A 13,577-nucleotide genomic window follows, 5' to 3' on the forward strand; every position below is an offset into this window, starting at 1 on the left:
GTGTGAGTTTAAGGTATACAACATACCGATTTTTGATACATTTCTATTGCAACATGGTTGCTACTGTAGCCTTAGCCAACATCTCTATGGTGTCACATAACTATCACTTCTTTCTAGTGTCTGCAACAATTAACATCTGGTCTCTTGGCGGGTTTAATGTTTATAATACAGTCCTCTGGTCTGTCGTCCCTGTACTTTGAATTTGAGCTCCAGGACTTATGTACTCAGTGGGTTCCTTTTCACTAAATTCAAGCAAAGTGTTGTTTTGTCCACTGGGTCGAGGTCCCATTACCTGCTCCCTAGCCCAGGGCTCTGCTGAGGGCTTTGGCCCAGCCAGGTTGATGCAAATATACATTTTCCCTGCCTGCTGGGAAAAGGAGGACCCAGGAGTTTGTAGATCCTGGATGCTGTCAGGAAGCAAGGGGGAGAGGTAACACCCTTACAGAGAAACAATAATTTGGATCACAAAGTCTAAGGAATGAAGTAAGATTAAAGCAGCGATTGGCAAAGACACAGAAGTCATTTAGATTAGCCAGGAAATGTCTGGTTGCTGTTGTGAGTTGGACAATGTTCATGTTTTGTCTGTGTTCAGACACCATGATGGAGTGGGCTTGTTTTGTCTTGTTCAACCACGGTCACAGAGTGGCCTTGTCCAATGTGGGCGTTCTGTGAAATGCTGTGATCGCCAGGCCAGGCCCTAGCAACCACAAGGCCAGCTGTGGATGCCAGGCCGGTTCCTGTCTCTTTCCCAAAGGTCAAGCTCAGCCCTAACCCGATGGTGGCAGACACTGGGAGGGCGGGGCCCTGCCCACAAGACTCACCGCTGTCTCCTTGGTGCCTAGAACGGAGTCTGGTGCACAGCAGGCATCAGAGAAATGCCTTGTGTTTTTACAAGGTCCATGGGGACAGTACAGGCTCAAGAGAAGGGATCCAGTCACTCATGGAGCCGCTCCACAGCCCAAGGGGCCCCCTTCCCTCTGTGGGGCCTTGGGCTTGGCTTGGACGTTTTCTGCTTTTTGTGTGTGTGTGTATATAGTTTTTGTTTTAATTTTTTTGGCTGTACCATGCGACTTGAGGGATCTTAGTTCCTTGACCAGGGAGCGAACCCGGGCCCCCTGCAGTGGAAGCGTGGAGTCCTAACCACTGGACCACCAGGGAAGTCCCTGGATTTTTTCTGCTGATGGAGCAGTGTCCCCAGTTAGGGGGTTGGGGAGCACACAGACACCTGCACTCTAGTCTTAAGCAAGGACTGTGCTCGAATGTGAGGCTTAAAGAGTCTCTTGGATGTCTTGGGGAAGTCAGGCCCTCGGAAGGAGGCTGGGGCTTGGGGTCCAGGTAAGAGAGAATGGGGGCTGCTTATGGAGGAGGATGTGGGCTGGGAAAAAGTAGATGGATTCCAGGGATATTTTGGTGGCTGCTGGGACATGGGAGGGGCATACTGAGGTAAAGAGGTGAGAGTGATATCCAGGGCTCTGCCTGGGTGATGGGCAGGGGAGCCTCGAGATGGGAGTACAGAAGAGCAAGACGCCGCTGCTGTCAGTCTGATGTCAGTCTGGGAGTAGCTGAGTGTGAGGGGGCTTGTAGGATTTGCAGGGGAACTGTCCAGGGGGCAGGTGGGAGCAGTAGACAGGGCAGGATTGGAGGGAGATGGGGGGAGAGACCAGCAAAGAGGTGGCTAGGGAAATCGTGGGAGTGGATAGGATCTCCCAGGACAGTGCGGATGGAGCAGAAATAGTGAGCTTTTGACAGGGCGCTGAGCCCCACAGGCAACACCGCTTATTGAGAAGCTATTTTGTGCCACGCTGTGGGGATCTAGCTGTGACCAAGACAGATCCAAAGCCCTGCCCTGGTGGAGTTCACATTCTGTTGAGGAGAGACAAATAACTAGACAACCAGACAAATAACTAGATGACTAGGTTAAGCAGCAACATAGACAGTTATGTTAGGTAGTGTTACCAACTAAGAAGAAAAATAAGGCAGCAAGAAATGTGGGCAGGAAGTGCCCAGGAGGGTGTGCAGGGGAGGTCCCGTGAGAGGATGGCATTTGAATAAACATGAGGAGGAGGTGAGGGAAGGAGCCATGTGGGTATCTGGAGGGAGAGCCTTCCAGGCAGAGCGAACAGCCCATGCAGAGGTCCTGAGTCAGGTGCGGGCTGCAACTTCAAGGAACAGGAGGAGGGCAATGTGGCTGGATAGGAGTGAATGAGGCTGGGAGAGTGATAGGAGTCGAAATCAAGAGGAAATTTTTGTTTTTTTAAAGGAGATCAGTCAACATCGTTAGTGATTAGGGACATGCAAAACAAAACCACGGTGAGATACCACTTCCCAGCTAGTAGGAGACGTGCCATGTGTGTCTCCTTACTGGTAAGCCAGCTTATCTTTCCCTGACCTCTATTGATTATTTGAGGCTCAGGAAAAATAGGAGAGCAGACGCAATCTTTCAAAGGAGGAAAGTATGTAGAGGGGTTTCCTCAGCTGACTGAGAAGAGGAAGAAGAAAGCTGATGTACCATGAGAAGAGGATGGAGGTGGGGGGAGTAGGTGGTATATCGTACGTACGTTAGTCCGGACTGAGCCCGTGCTGGCATGGCAATATTTTTGGATATGCTGGGTTAAAATGTATTATTAAAATTAATAGTCCAAGTGTTGGCATGAATGTGGAGAAACTGGAACCCTTCTGCATCGCTGGTGGGAATGTAAAATGGTGCAGCCACTGTGGAAAACAGTCTGGTGGCTTCTCAAAAAGTCAAACATTGTTACCGTATAATCCAGCAATTCTGCTCCTAGGTATATGCCCAAAGGAATTGAAAGCAGGGACTAGAACGAGTACACGTACACCACGTTCATAGCAGCACTATTCACAAGAGTCAAAAGGTAGAGACAACCCAAGTGTCCATCAACCGATGAGCAGATAAACAAAATGTGACGGAGCCAGAGCATGGAATATTATTCAGCTACAAAAGGAATGAAGTACTGAGACATGCACAACGTGGATGAACCTCGAAAACAGGGTCAGTGAAAGAAGCCAGACACAAATGTTCACATATGGTATGATTCTATTTATATGAAATATCCAGAACAGGTAAGTCCATAGACACAGAAAGCAGATGGTGGTTGCTAGGGGTTAGGGAGAGGAAGAATAGAGTGACTGCTCGAAAGAGTGACAGAGTTTCCTTTGAGGGTGATGAAAACATTTTAAAACTCTAAAGGAGGGATGTCTGTACAACACGTGAGTGTACTAAATGCCACTGAATTGTACATCTTTTTAAAAAATATTTATTTATTTATTTTTATTTGGTGGCTTCGGGTCTTAGTTGCAGCAGGCGGGCTCCTTAGTTGCGGCTTGCAGGCTCCTTAGTTGTGGCATGTGAACTCTTAGTTGCAGCACACATGTGGGATTTAGTTCCCTGACCAGGGATTGAAACTGGACCACCTGCATTGGGAGTGCGGAGTCTTTTTAAAAAAATTTTTAATAAATTTATTTATTCATTTATTTAATTTTTGGCTGCATTGGGTCTTTGCTGCTGCACGCGGGTTTTCTCTAGTTGCTGAGAGCCGGGGCTGCTCTTTGTTGTGGTGCGCAGGCTTCTCATTGTGGTGGCTTCTCTTGTTGCGGAGCACGGGCTCTAGGCGCACGGGCTTCAGTAGTTGGCGGCTTGCGGGCTCTAAAGCGCAGGCTCAGTAGTTGTGGCGCACGGGTTTAGTTGCTCTGCAGCATGTGGGATCTTCCCGGACCAGGGCTCGAACCCGTGTCCCCTGCATTGGCAGGCGGATTCTTAACCACCGCACCACCAGGGAAGGCCCGGGAGTGCAGAGTCTTAACCACAATGCCACCAGGGAAGTCACTGAATTGTATATCTTAAAATGGTGAACTTTTTGTTATGTGAATTTCACCTCAATTTAACAAAAAAAGGAAACAGGCTATGCTAACTTTTTGAGAAAATGTCTTTGATTTTTTTGACCGGCTAGTCCATAGAGACTGCACAAAATTCAAAAGCTACAAAACAGTGCAAAGGTGAACATTTTAATCTCTTCCCAGTGACAACCAAAGAATGTTGCTCACTGTCTGGCTCTACAAGGACTGAGTCATTGGCAACTGCAGTCACTGACCTTCATCAAACCCTGACAGGAGTTCAGGGCCGAAGATCAGGAATGAGGCTCTTTCTGCTCGGGGAAAACTGGCAGGACTTCAGATAGATATTTTCAGGACAAATTTTTTATAAGCCTGGATTCTTGCATCTTTCCAAACTAAGAAAAGCACTAAAATCATTAACTGCAGTATTTGTTCCTTGTGACCAGAAGCTACCTTCTCCTGAGATGTGTGATTACACATACCCTTCTCCAAAATCACACATATACTGACCTTCCCCCCACCTTTTCCTCAGAGCTGTCTGAGGCTGTGTCTAGGGCTACAGTCCTCAGTAAATCCCTCAATAGAACGGAAACTCGGGCTTCCCTGGTGGTGCAGTGGTTGAGAATCTGCCTGCCAGTGCAGGGGACACGGGTTCAAGCCCTGGTCTGGGAAGATCCCACATGCCGCGGAGCAACTAGGCCCGTGAGCCACAACTACTGAGCCTGCGCGTCTGGAGCCTGTGCTCCCCAACAAGAGAGGCCGCGAGAGTGAGAGGCCTGCGCACCGCGATGAAGAGTGGCCCCCACTCGCCGCGACTAGAGAAAGCCCTCGCGCAGAAACGAAGACACAACACAGCCAAAAATAAATAAATAAATAAATAACAAAAACCAAACAAAAAACCCCCGAAACTCACAGCTCTCACGGTGTGCGTTTTTATTTGTCAATACCAGCCACCCAGTTATCCTCTCTGGTGCAATTCCAGTTATCAGATTCTCGTCTATTCTTCTAGAACGGTTCTATGCGTTTCCTTGACTTTTTTTTTTTTAAAGGGGAAGAGTTTATTTATTTATGCATTCATGCATGCATGATCTTAGTCCCAGGGACTGAACCTGCGCCCTCTGCAGTGGAAGCACAGCGTCCTAACCACTGGACCGCCAGGGAATTCCCCCAAGTTTCCTTGACTTTCTAAAAACGCCTTACATGATATGACAACAGCCATCCATGCTCCCTACAGACAAGAAGACAATACAGAAAGGGTGACGCAGGAAAATTAGAGAACTCCCTTCTTGGACCACCGCAAACAGGTTGGCGTTTTGCTTGGAATATTTCTGTGTGTGTGGGCAGTTGGTTACCTTTGAAAACACGGGTAGCTAACTCCGAAGATCCACCTGGGTGCACAGGCCCTGGGGAGCGCACACGTGGCGGCCCCAAGGCTGCAAACTCTGTCCCTCCCTGCAGCAGACAAACGGTCAGGCGCCCCACAAACAGTCGCAGCCGCGCCTGCGCAGAACGTTCCCGGGAGCGCGCAGCCTGGTGCCGGGCCCGCCCCCTGGCGCGGCGCGCTGACGTCGAGGTGACGTCACGGCGGATCGCCATGGTGGTCCTGAGCGGTCTGGCGTCGGCGCTGGAGTCCTATAGGGGCCGCGACCGCCTGGTGAGGCTGGGGTGGAGCGCGGCCAGAGGTCTCGGAGTCGGGCCAAAGCCCCGAGACCCGGACACTGAGGCCAGAGAGGGAGCGGGGTCACTCACGATCCCCCAGGGCAGAGGCCCTGTCCCCGAGTAGTGGACATGTAGGTTGTTCCGGCCACCCCATCGTGACTGGACATTTACAGTACCAACTAAATCCTCACGTCTGCGCATTGGGATCCGGCCGGATCACTGTAGCTGGTCGTTGGGTCCCAAACAATATCGTATGAGGATTTAGGATGTTGCAGGGCCCCCTCTGGCTGGACATGTAGGATCGGACTAGGCCACTGTAGTTGGTCCCTGAGTTGTCCCAAACAATCTCACACGGGAATTTAAGATTTTGCAGGGCTTTCCCTATGGCTGGATGTGTAGGATCTCACCACATCCCCTCTGGTTGGGTAGATTGTTCCTTCCAGGCCCCTGAGGTCAGACTCTGAGCTTGTCCCAATCAGTCTCTTACAGGTAGGCATTCAGGTTGTACTAGGGAATGTACCAGTAGCTGGGCATTCAGGTTCCAACCAAATCCCGTATGATCGGGTGTTCAGGTTCTAACAAACGCCCCCAAGCTGGACATTTAAATTGCAGCGTTTTTGCCATTACAAAGGTGCTGAAAAGGAATGACAAGTAAAAATAATATATAAAACAACAGGAAAAAGTATCTTCTGAAAAGCAGATGATATAAAGATATAAGGGTGGTGATGCAGACCCAGTTCACCATGCCCCAAATCACCCACTGATTCCCAAATCACCACTGGGTTCCTTCTCACTAAAGTCATAAAAACAAATGATCCTTTTGTCCACTGGGTTGAGGCCTGGTCACCTTCCCAATCCACAGCCCAGCCACAGAATTTCGTGCAGCCAGGTAGATGCAAATGCATTCAATACATTTCCACCTAGCCCTCCTACATGCTGGGAAAAGGAGGATCCAGGAGGTGGGAAATGGGGGTTTCTTTTTCTTGTCCCCATCACATATGTCTCCAAAGACTGTGCCATTCAGTGACATGAGCCAGTACTCTGTTAGTTTCCCAGTGCCTTTTGGACAATGATGTCATGGGTCTCCATTTATCCCACCTACAAGTATCCTTTTCAACTTTTGGCTTTTACTGGAAGTTTGTTGATGGAGACTCGTCCTCCCACTTGATCTTATGGGGTCCACGGCCAGGTCAGGGGTGATCCAGCTCAGTCCTGCCCCAGGGCCATGCTGACTGCTTCTGGTTTCCCACAGATGCGAACGCTGGGGTACTGCTGCCAGCTGGTGGGCGGGGTCCTGGTGGAACAATGTCCTGCCAGGTCAGAAGTGGGGACACGCCTGCTGGCACTGTCCTCCCAACTCAGCCACTGCAGGACCGTCCTGCGACTCTTTGATGACGTGGCCATGTTCGTCTACACCAAGCAGTACGGCCTGGGGGCAGAGGTAACAGGGCGCATTGGGCTGAAGGGAGGGGGTGTGGACCCCGGGAAGTCAGCATCTTATGGACTGGTCTCTATAAAGGCAATCATGTGGGCAGTTTACTACTTTTTTCAATTTTACTTTTTTTTTTTTTGGCCACGCTGCACAGCATGTGGGATCTTAGCTCCCTGACCAGGGATGGAACCTGCGCCCCCTGCATTGGAAGTGTGGAGTCTTGACTACTGGACCACCAGGGAAGTCCCCAATTTTACTACTTTTGGAGACAATCAGATGTTCTCATTTCAATTTTAATTAAAAAAATTAGCTCATACGTTTGCACATCCCTAAAGACTACGTAATTAAAAAGTCTCTCTCCTTCCTGACCCTCTGGCCGCCAATTTTCCTCCTCAGAGGCAGCCACTGTTGTCAGCTTCTTGTGTTTCCTTTATGAGGTCTCCTGCACCTGCACAGGCAAATACACATTGCTTACATAAATAGTTGCATGCCATTTACACTCTTCTGCCACTTGCTTTTTTCACGTAACAGTACAACTTGGAGGTCATTCCATATCAATCCAAAAGAAGCTCCTTCCAGGAATTCCCTGGCAGTCTAGAGGTTAGGACTCCATGCTTTCACTGCCGAGGGCCCAGGTTCCATCCCTGGTCGGGGAACTGAGATCCTAGCAAGCCACATGGTGCAGCTAAAAACACAAAAAACAAAAAACAAAAGAAGCTTCTTCCTTCGTTATGGCCACGTAGTACGCATGTATAGCCAGATGGTGATTTACTGAACTGATCCCCTGTTGGACACGCAGATTAGTTACATCTTGCCGTTACTACAACAGGACTGCATCATTTCACCAGTGGATCTAGAGCAGTGTTCCTCATCTGGGTGGTGGTACGATCTTGTGCCCCCCAGGGGATGGGCTGAGAAGCTGCCCTGGGCCAGCCTGGCTGAGTCATGCCCCCTTCCCGGGCTGCCCTGCCCCTCCTCACTGCCCTCCAAGGGTCTCCTCTCCGACTCACTTACTCAGATGCTCCCCCATTCTGCCCCAGTGCCCGTGGCCTGATCATCCCCAATCTCAAGTGTTTCCTTGGACTTTCCTCCTGCTTTGACACCCATCTCTTCAGCTTCCTGTGCGTCCCCCCCATCTCCTCTGTGAGGACTCCCCCGAGTCCCCAGGCAAGGGGTGGGGGGCTCCCTGCATCTCCTAGGTCCCTTGGCCAGAACAAGAACCTCTTTTGTTGGTCCCCACCCCTGCTCCCACCTCCCGCCCCAGTGAGAATCTCCTCCCCAGCGTAGGGCCCGGACCTTGCTGCTTCTCAGGAAACACCAGCGGAATGAGCATGTTGGGGTCGGGGTGGGAGGCCCCGTCCTCACGGAGGGGTGAAGTGTGCCAGAACACCCCAGAAGGCCCCAGACAGGATGGCGGAGCTGGAGTGGGATTCAGAACCCAGAGGGAGGCAGGATCACAGCTGGCCAGTAGGAAGGAGGCGGGCAGCGAGCATTGGTGGGGCCTTGGCTGGGAGGGCGGGGTTCCTGGGACGACAGAGAAGAGGCAGAGGGTATGGCAGGCAGTGAGGATGATGAGGTTAAAGGTAGAGAAGTGAAGGACTTGGCTGGCGACCCGGCCAGCTTGGAGGCCTTGAGGGGGCTGGACCCTGAGGGGCGGAGCCCAGGGTAGGGGCTCCGGCAGCCTCAACTGGCCCTGCCTCGCTGGGCAAGCAGGGGTTCAGGACTCAGGGTTGGAGGCCATGGGATTTGCAACTCAACAGCCTGAGGCCCACCCCTGTATGAGATGGGGCAGCTGGCAGCTTCCTCTAAGAGCCTCAGTTTGCCTGTTTGCAGGGGTGGTGACCCCTTTCTGCTTTGGGGGAGCTGACCCAAGCCTTGCAGTGTAGTGCCTGCTGGAAGTTGGCACCGGGTGTGTGGCAGCCCACCCAGCCACCCTGATCTGCCTGCTCAGGGCTCCCTGTGGGGCTGCCTCCCCTGCTCCCCTCGCAGGGTCCTGTACCAGACACCCACGCACAGGAGCTAGGAAGGCTCTGATGCAGTGTGTCCCAAGTTGTCCTACACGGGAATCACCCGGGGACTTAAAAAACTTTCCTGGTGCTGGGGCCCACCCCAGCCTTGGTGAGGCAGAATCCCTGGGGCTGGGGGCTGGGTGTGGCGTTTTTGAAACTCCTTGGGGGATTCCACTGAGTGGCTGAGTTCAGACCCGCCACTCCGCTGGGCAATGTTGACCACACTGCTGAGAAATCAGGCCTTTGTTCTCCTGCAGTGCCAGCTACAGGCCAGCCTGCCAGGCCTGGACATTGCCCTGTGACTGCCACCTGGCATGGCCTGGGCGCCTAACATGGGCAGTGGGTAGGTCTGATCCCAGGTCCATCCCCCCATCTCTCCCGGTCCTGCAGGAGGAGGCCATCTTTGTCCGCTGCGTGTCTGTCCTGGGCAACCTGGCTGACCAGCTCTACTACCCCTGTGAGCACATCGCCTGGGCTGCCGACGCCAAAATCCTCCACGTGGAGTCTGCGCCATGGTTAACACTGAGCACAGCCCTCTGGGGCCTCTCCCTGCTCCTGGGGATTGCTAGGTAAGCAGCGGGGCCGCCCGCCAGGGGGCTGGAAGGGAACACCAGAGATCCCCAGGCTGACGGGAAGACAGGCTGGAGGCGCGGGGGTCTTTGCCTCCTCACCACCTCACTGTATCCGTCCCCTATTGCCGCTGAAACAGATTTCCACAAACTCGGCGGCTTCAAGCAACACAAATTGATCATCTTAACAGTTCTGGAGGTCGGAAGTCCAAAATGGGTCTCACTGGGCTAAAATCAAGGTGTGGGCAGGGCTGAGTTCCTTTCTGGAGGCTCCAGCGGGGAGCCTGTTTCCTGGCCTTTTCCAGCTTCTAGAGGCTGCCTGCATTCCTCGGCTTGTGGCCCCGTCCTCCATCTGTATTTTGTTTTTTGATTTTTTAAAATTTTATTTATTTATTTGGCTGCGTTGGGTCTTTGTTGTTGTGCGCGGGCTTTCTCTAGTTGTGGCGAGCGGGGGCTACTCTTCGTTGCGGTGCGCGGGCTTCTCATTGTGGTGGCTTCTCTTGTTGCGGAGCTCGGGCTCTAGGCGTGTGGGCTTCAGTAGTTGTGGCTCGCGGGCTCTAGAGCGCAGGCTCAGCAGTTGTGGCGCACGGGCTTAGTTGCCTCGGGGCCTGTGGGATCTTCCCGGACCAGGGCTCGAACCCGTGCCCCCTGCATTGGCAGGTGGATTCTTAACCACTGCGCCACCAGGGAAGCTTTTTGATGTAAGCTCCCCTCGCAGCCACAGTGGCTGTCGTGGAGCTGGCCCATCTCTCTGGGCATTGGCCTTCCTCGCGTGAGTGGGCAGCCTGGGCTGGGCTATGGCTGCTCTGAGGCTGCAGCGTCTCCTCAGGCTGCCTTGTGACCTCCGGCCCCAAGAGACTGAAGGGGCAGCCTTGGTTCCCTTAATTTTTTTAAATAGACTTTTTCTTGGGGGCAGTTTTAGGTTCACAGCAGAACGGAGCCGGAAGTAGAGAGTTCCCATGTATATACCCCCTACACACACACAGCCTCCCCTACCATCCACACGGCACCAGAGCACGGCATTTGTTACAATCGATGAACCGACGCTGGCACAGCGTAATCACCCCACGTCCATGGTTTACATCAGGGTTCACGCCCTGTGTTGCCCGTTCTGTGAGTTATATCCACCAGTGACGTATCATACAGGATATTTTCACTGCCCTAAACATCCCATTTTTAGGATGAATATGCTCTGCCTGTTAGTCCATTCATTTTTAGAGCTTCTAGTTTTCCCCTCATTTCTCTGTATGCGATGTGAGCAAGGGTGTGGGGCTTGGGAAGCCTTTCGTGGGTGCTCATGATGACCGGGGGTTCCTAAGACCCCAGGGTGCTGGAGAGTCATGTGGGAGGTTGTTGCAATGTAGGTGCCTGGCCCAGGCTCCCAGAGGTTCTGATTCTTCAGGTCTGGGGGCCCAGGAAGCATCATTTTGCCTGAGTCCCCCTGGTGGCTCTGATGCAGAGCCACTGACCTCACTGAAGGTGCTGCCCTCTGTCCCATCCCCTCAGGGAACGTGTCAACTGGATGGGTACACAGTGGCTGGGAAGATGTGATCAGGCCCTGGACGGACCTCTGAGTCAGGAAGCCTGGCTGAGGTCAGCCTTCCAACTGGTGGGACTCGGCACATTCACGTCCCTGCACGCCCCACAGCCCAGGCTGCAGGGTGCAAGGGCTGTGCAGAGCAGCCTGGTTGGACATCACCAGGGCCCCAGAGTCCCCAGGGAGCTCTAGAGGATGCCCAACTGATGGCCGCTTCCTCAGTCTGCAGACACCAGCCCTCGGGGCCCAAAAGGTCATCTAGTTTCACCTCAGACAGGTCTGGCCAGTGTCCAGGGTGTGTGTGTGTCGGGGGGAGGGGGCAGGCCTGGCGCCCATCTGGACCCCATTTCCCTGGTGAGCCAGCCGAGGCGCAGGGAGGGAGACAGCTTCCCCAGGCCGGCTCTGGGCCAGCCTCGGTGTCCTCATCCACAGTGGGGTGGCTTCCCAGCTGGGCCATCAACCCTGCACGTGGCACAATGTACTTTTGAGCTGCGGTCCTGGGGCCAATGCTTCACAGAGGCCGGGCTGGAGCCTGACTGGCCAGGTCAGAAGCACTGGGCACTCCCAAGCCTGCAGCCCAATAGGTGGGGGGCCTGCCTTAGGGATGAGTCCCCAGGAGCTTCCGAGGCACGGCTGCTCTGGCGCTCCAGAAAGGCGCAGGACAGATGGAGCCATCCACTGGCGAGGCTGGCAAACTTTACAGGGAAACTGTGGCCACAGTGGCAGGCGGGGCCTCCCCTCAGGCCCCTGCGCACCCTACCCGGCTTCTCCAACCCCGTCCTCTGTGGTGTTGCAGGTCCCTGTGGATGGTCCTGAAGCTGAGACAGAGGCTGAGGAGCCCCCTGGCAGCCCTCACCAGGTACGACGTCCGGGGTTTTGCCCAGGAGATAGGCCGACTTCTTCCTGCAGGCTGGGTACCCCAGAGGGTCTCCCCAAGCCAGGGAGGTGCTCAGAGTCACCAGCGATCAGCCCCGCCCTGTGCAGGCCCCATTGTTGGGGGGGCATGATGTGTGCCACATCGAGGGGCCTCGCTGCTGCCTCCGGGTGGATGTAGCACTTTTACAGATGGGGAAACTGAGGCTAGCTGCAGGCCCCCTAGGCAGGAAGTGGCAGAGCCAGGACTCCAGGGCTGAGCCTTCACGGCCGTGCCCCCATCAGGGAGGATGATGGGAGATGGAGTCTGTTTGCTGAGGACCAAGGTCAGTCACTATCTCATCCTGGGAGAGAACACGGGGTAGGGCTACTCCCAGCATAAGCCCAGAAGCTGCCCACACCCCTGCCCAGCTCCACGGGCTCAGGAGGATGGAGGTGTGGACCTGAGACTCTCGCTCCCGCCGTGGGCAACCTCTGGCGAGTGTGACCTGGACGCAGCCCTGCCAGTCCTCCTCCCTCCCCAGCACTCCTTGCCCTGCCCTTGTGGGTGGGCGGGGGGCGCCCGGGCCTTCCCTGAGCACCCCCCCCACTCTGCTCCCACAGCCGGCTGCCCCAGGGCAAGCAGAGGGACATGGAGGCCCAGATCCGGTCGGAGGCGCTGACCCTCCTGAGCAACCTGGCTGACCTGGCCAACGCGGTGCACTGGCTGCCCCCGGGCATCCTGTGGGCCGGCCGCTTCCCCCCGTGGCTGGTGGGCCTCCTGGGCACCATCTCCTCGCTCCTCAGCATGTACCAGGCAGTCGGGGCCGGCGGCCAGGCCTACGCCGCCCCTGACGGACCGGGGAGCCGGAACCCTGACGGCGGCCCTTCCCACGGAGCAGCGATCGCCCCGGAGGGGCCAGGTCTTTAATTGAGCAGATCAAGGCCAGGTGTGGGGAGGCACGGCCAGAGGATGCGCAGAGCAGCCTGGGGCACGAGCCCCCAGAGGGGCGGGTGTGTGTGGGCGGAGCGGGTAGACCCCGAGACTCGGTGCAGTGGAACAGGCACCCGCAGGCCGGAGTCCTGTACCCAAAAGGCGAGCGGGGGAGCCGGGTTGGGATGGCGAGCGCCAGGTGGGCCTGAAGAAAGTGAAATGAGAATCAATTAAAGGCGGTGGTGCTGCTGCGAGGCCAGATGTGAGAGCTTATTCCTAACGCCCCGGTCCCTCCTGTCCGCTCACTCACACGCCCTCCCCCCCCGGGCGGGCGGGGGTGCCCTTGGGCCTTATTTTAGGGAGGGTGTGCAGGTGCCCCTGTGGGCCTGGGTTCAGCCTCCTGCAGGCTGGAGCCGCAGTGGGAAACCACACTTCCCCGCCCGCCTTTGGAGCATCCTTGGCCGGTGGTCCCCTCCGACGCTGCCAAGCGCGGCCCGCCGACCCTGAGCGGCCCTCAGCCATGGAGGGCGGTTCTCCCTCCCCGCGGGCGGTTCTCCCTCCCCGCGGGCTCGGGCACCCCGGCCGTGGATGCCGCCTCCACCAGGCTGTGCCCGGGCCTCGTGCTCCTGGGCATCACGGGGTGCCTGTCATGGCCGAAGCATCTCACAGCCACCGCTTGGACCCAGAGCTGCCGTTGTCCGTTCAGGGCTGGTCTGAGCATTTCGTGGGCTCT

General features: G+C 55.0%; 1 protein-coding gene across 2 annotated transcripts; it reads left to right on the top strand.

The window, feature by feature from the left end:
* The first annotated feature begins 5,046 nt into the window (after positions 1-5,046).
* Positions 5,047-13,103, top strand: PEX11G (peroxisomal biogenesis factor 11 gamma). Of its 2 annotated transcripts, none has more exons than XM_027085814.1 (5): positions 5,047-5,156; positions 6,764-6,952; positions 9,343-9,521; positions 11,855-11,917; positions 12,535-13,103. In XM_027085814.1, the coding sequence occupies exons 2-5, from the start codon at positions 6,764-6,766 to the stop codon at positions 12,839-12,841; spliced, it is 738 nt and encodes a 245-aa protein (XP_026941615.1). In that variant the 5' UTR covers positions 5,047-5,156; the 3' UTR covers positions 12,842-13,103. The 2 variants fall into 2 exon arrangements, with proteins under 2 accessions (XP_026941615.1, XP_026941614.1); XM_027085813.1 differs by lacking the exon at positions 5,047-5,156 and adding an exon at positions 5,222-5,506.
* The last annotated feature ends 474 nt before the right edge of the window (positions 13,104-13,577 follow it).

The sequence above is a fragment of the Aethalodelphis obliquidens genome, unplaced genomic scaffold, assembly GCF_003676395.1.
Source record: "Aethalodelphis obliquidens isolate GAN/ISIS:26980383/991018 unplaced genomic scaffold, ASM367639v1 scaffold53, whole genome shotgun sequence".
NCBI classification, from domain to species: domain Eukaryota; kingdom Metazoa; phylum Chordata; class Mammalia; order Artiodactyla; family Delphinidae; genus Aethalodelphis; species Aethalodelphis obliquidens.

Bases quoted from the DNA above. Each gene is read 5' to 3' on its own strand.
- PEX11G (XM_027085813.1), top strand. From the start codon at position 5,447: ATGGTGGTCCTGAGCGGTCTGGCGTCGGCGCTGGAGTCCTATAGGGGC. The intron at 9,522-11,854 runs GTAAGCAGCGGG...GTGGTGTTGCAG, and splicing joins CTGCTCCTGGGGATTGCTAG to GTCCCTGTGGATGGTCCTGA. The intron at 11,918-12,534 runs GTACGACGTCCG...CTGCTCCCACAG, and splicing joins CCCCTGGCAGCCCTCACCAG to CCGGCTGCCCCAGGGCAAGC.